General features: G+C 43.0%; 1 protein-coding gene across 1 annotated transcript in view; it reads right to left on the minus strand.

The window, feature by feature from the left end:
* The window catches only part of LOC111665242 (Krueppel-like factor 7), a 35,488-nt gene extending 34,990 nt beyond the window's left edge, over window positions 1-498 (minus strand). Inside the window, exon 1 of the mRNA XM_023420172.2 lies at window positions 147-498. Within this exon, the coding sequence (XP_023275940.1) occupies window positions 147-248 (102 nt within the window). The 5' untranslated portion in view covers window positions 249-498. The remainder of the gene's footprint in view (window positions 1-146) is intronic.
* Window positions 499-3,387: the final 2,889 nt, after the last annotated feature.

Consider the following 3,387-nt stretch of genomic DNA (forward strand, 5'->3'; position numbering starts at 1 on the left):
GAGAGAGAGAAAAAAAAAAGTTGACACCTGCATCCCCGGGCGCGTGTGTGAGCACAAATCGAGCGAGAGGAGGGATGTGCGGTGGAAGCTGCTGCGGGGTGAAGGATGCACGGCGGCTGGGATTGAAAGTTGATACGTGAGCCTACCTGCTGCCAGTTTTCCTCCAGCGACGGCATGGCAGAGAAGTAGCCGGTGTCGTGAACGAGCTGAAGTTCCTGAAAGATACTGTGGTTCGCCAAGACATCCATGCTGACGCTCGGTGATGGAAAACAAGGATGATCCACAAGAAATATGCCTCCTTTCTTGGCTGTGTCAGACCTCTACATCCACTTCTTTCATATTAGTCCAGAAGAGGAGATTAATTGCTCGGTGTAGCAGCTGGAAACGTGGCGGTTAGGCTCCCTGTACCTGCGCGCATTATCGGAGTCGGTGCGTAAAAGAGACTGGAGGTGATGGAGGCTCCATGCGTATCCGTGTTGCCAAAATAGACACTGATAGGGAGCCGGAGGAGGGGAGGGGCTTGGTAAACGAAGGGGCGTCGTTTGGTTTGTCAATCAACTCCCCTGCTTGTCCATTTAAGGCAAATGGGCGGCGGAGTAGTCATTAGTGAGGAGGTGGAGCATGGAGAGGCGGGGTTAGACGGATTCAGCGCGCCGGATTGGCTCTGGTGCCACGTCACTCATGCCAAATATGGGCTGGATAGGTGAGCTATTTATGGATGGGTATATTAGATTTGGAAAAAAGTCTGAAAGGCTAGTCTGAGAGGAGAAGCCATGGTGTAAACATCATGTGCTCACAAACAGGAGCTGGAAACAGTATTAATAGGCTGTTATATTGTTCCACTGTGTAAATATTTAATTAGAATGAATGCAGGATGAGGCATTAGGCTATAGGAAAAATACAATCCTCTATAGAGACTCACGACGTGCTTTAATAATGAGTTTACACTAAACTTATCATACTTAATCTCCGCTATGGACACTGCATTATTAAATATTGTGTGCAAGCTTTTCCATAATAAATATTTATTTTTAATGTCACAGCAGCACTGTAGTCCATTAAGGGGACGTCCTCACAAGTTTCTCACTGAGGTTAAAAGTTGTATTTTCATATTAACACGTGGCAGGCGAAAGAACTATTATACTGACCCACATTGATAAAAATCTGCCTCAGCACTTCCTACATGCAGCTCATGTGCTGTTAGTGAAGAGGGGTGAAAAAAAGTCCAGTGTGTGTGTGTGTGTGTGGAATGATAAATAAGAGGCCAAATCTTCCTCCGAACGTCTTGTTTGGTGGTGAGTAATGCCGCTTATTCGCTCGCCCCGTGTAAGCCATTGAAATTGTCTGCTTCCACGCAGGCTCAATAGTATTCTCTCACTGTCTCTCTCTCTCTCTCTCTCACACACACACACACACACACACTCTCTCTCTCACACACACACAGTGTTGTAGAGGTCTGTAATCTCATTACAGTGCTCGGGGAGGCTGGCCGAGGGCCCCGGCTACGCGATTTACACATGGCATTTTGGGAGGGAGAGCTCAGCTCAGACGGACGAAGAAGCTCCTGCTGACATTTATCCATTGGACACAACTCACTCTGTCTCTCTTTCCTTTTCCTGCCCCCCCACCCAGTCTGACTCTCGTCTTCTCCTTTTATTTCTCATCTTTGATATCCCTCCTCTTTTTCTACCACCCTCCATCCATCCCTCACTCCTCTATAATCCTGTACCACAGTCAGTGTTTCGCTATCTGTGTTTTGAGCAGGAACGATGTGACAGACAGAAAGCACATGACAGAGACATGAATGCAAACATCAACGGCTGCCATGTGTGTCGCAGGTCAACTCATAAAAAAAACAGTAAAAACAGAGAAGAAGAAGAACAATCCAGCAGGCCTGTGTCCTGTTTATCCAGTCATCGCATGGCGTGAGTGAAGTGTAAAATATTTAAGAGATAAATCCTGATATTTTAATGCGTTGTTCATGCAGCCCCTTGGATTATAGAAGAGGCGACAGAAAGGGGGAGAAGGCTTTTATTCTCTGCTAATTGAAACCATTCAAAAAGGGAAAGATTTGAATGTATTGCATGTTGTATATGGCATCGCATCGCAAAAACTAAAGTATTCAGATCAAAAGAGCTTGTATGTTGTAGATTGAGCTGCTGTGAACCATCTTAATTTAAGTTTTTGATGGGAAAGGCTTACTGATGAAGGTACACAAAAACCATTATAAATTCGATGTTCAAGTATTTTCCAGGTTTTCTATTGAGGGATTCTTTTTTTCCCCAAATGTCCCATATGAAAAAGTCAGTTTTTGTCTGTGCAGAGCTTTCAAACAACCATGTTAACGTCACACCAAGTACCAAGAACATCTCGTAGCTTCGTGGTTGGACCGATGCTCAACATGGAACAGTTTATATGTGTTAAGCTTTGTTCATATTTCTTCCATTAAAGGGTTGAAACCGAGTTTGTATTTCCACGTTTTGCACCCTGAGTGCACATTACATTCATTGAAAAAGCTATGCGCAAATTGTGTTGGCGTGGTGGTGGATTGTTTGCTGACACAGAAACTTTACATTCCCAGTAAAACAGTGTTTCGAGTTGAAGTCTGTGACTCGGAGCAGATGCAAAGTGCAGCAAAGGTAGCATGGAGTTCAGATACACTGAGGTCAAAAGTGTAAAGTCTCCCAGTGTAACTCCATTACACCCACTACAGAAACTTTTGATTGTATTTCTTTCTTCTTTTGGGACCTAAAACAGCCAAATTGGTGAATTCTGACTAAGAAAAGAACAAACAAACCGACTTTAAAAACCCGCCCTGTGTCATTCTTGCGTAGAATCAATACTCCTCAGGTATTTGAGTTGTTATGCAGTGAAAGTGTCGTCAGCTGACTGGGCAACTTGTAGGGAAATATATATATTACCTACTGAAGTGATGACGTGATACTGCGATGGCAGTCAGCCAGCAAACTGGCAAGTCTTCTTAATTTGTCAGAAGCAGAGTATGAAGAGTGTATATACATTTTTTTTTTTTTCACAACAGTCCATATACAGAAAGTGACAGTATGGATTTCTACATTTAAAGTGAAAATGATGTAACATTGAGTTCTGAAATTCTTATATTTCTCAACATATAAAGCTTCTTCATGAATAAGCTACAACAAACGTAAAGCATATGTTTGCAGCAGTTTAGCAGTGCCTATAGATACCACACTAAATGAACATTATGACTGACTTTAAGACACTTTATATATGGCGCTGTCAAATGTTATGGGTATTTTCTTTTCTACAATTTTGAGGCATAATCTTCCCATTTAAAACTCATCTTCCCTTTTATTAACATCCACACTTGTTTCAAGCGGGTCCCTGAAATTGGTGAAGCTGCATAGA

Source organism: Seriola lalandi, unplaced genomic scaffold (assembly GCF_002814215.2).
Source record: "Seriola lalandi dorsalis isolate HSWRI2012SDOR001 ecotype SW California unplaced genomic scaffold, Sedor1 jcf7180002054630, whole genome shotgun sequence".
In the NCBI taxonomy this organism is placed as follows: domain Eukaryota; kingdom Metazoa; phylum Chordata; class Actinopteri; order Carangiformes; family Carangidae; genus Seriola; species Seriola lalandi.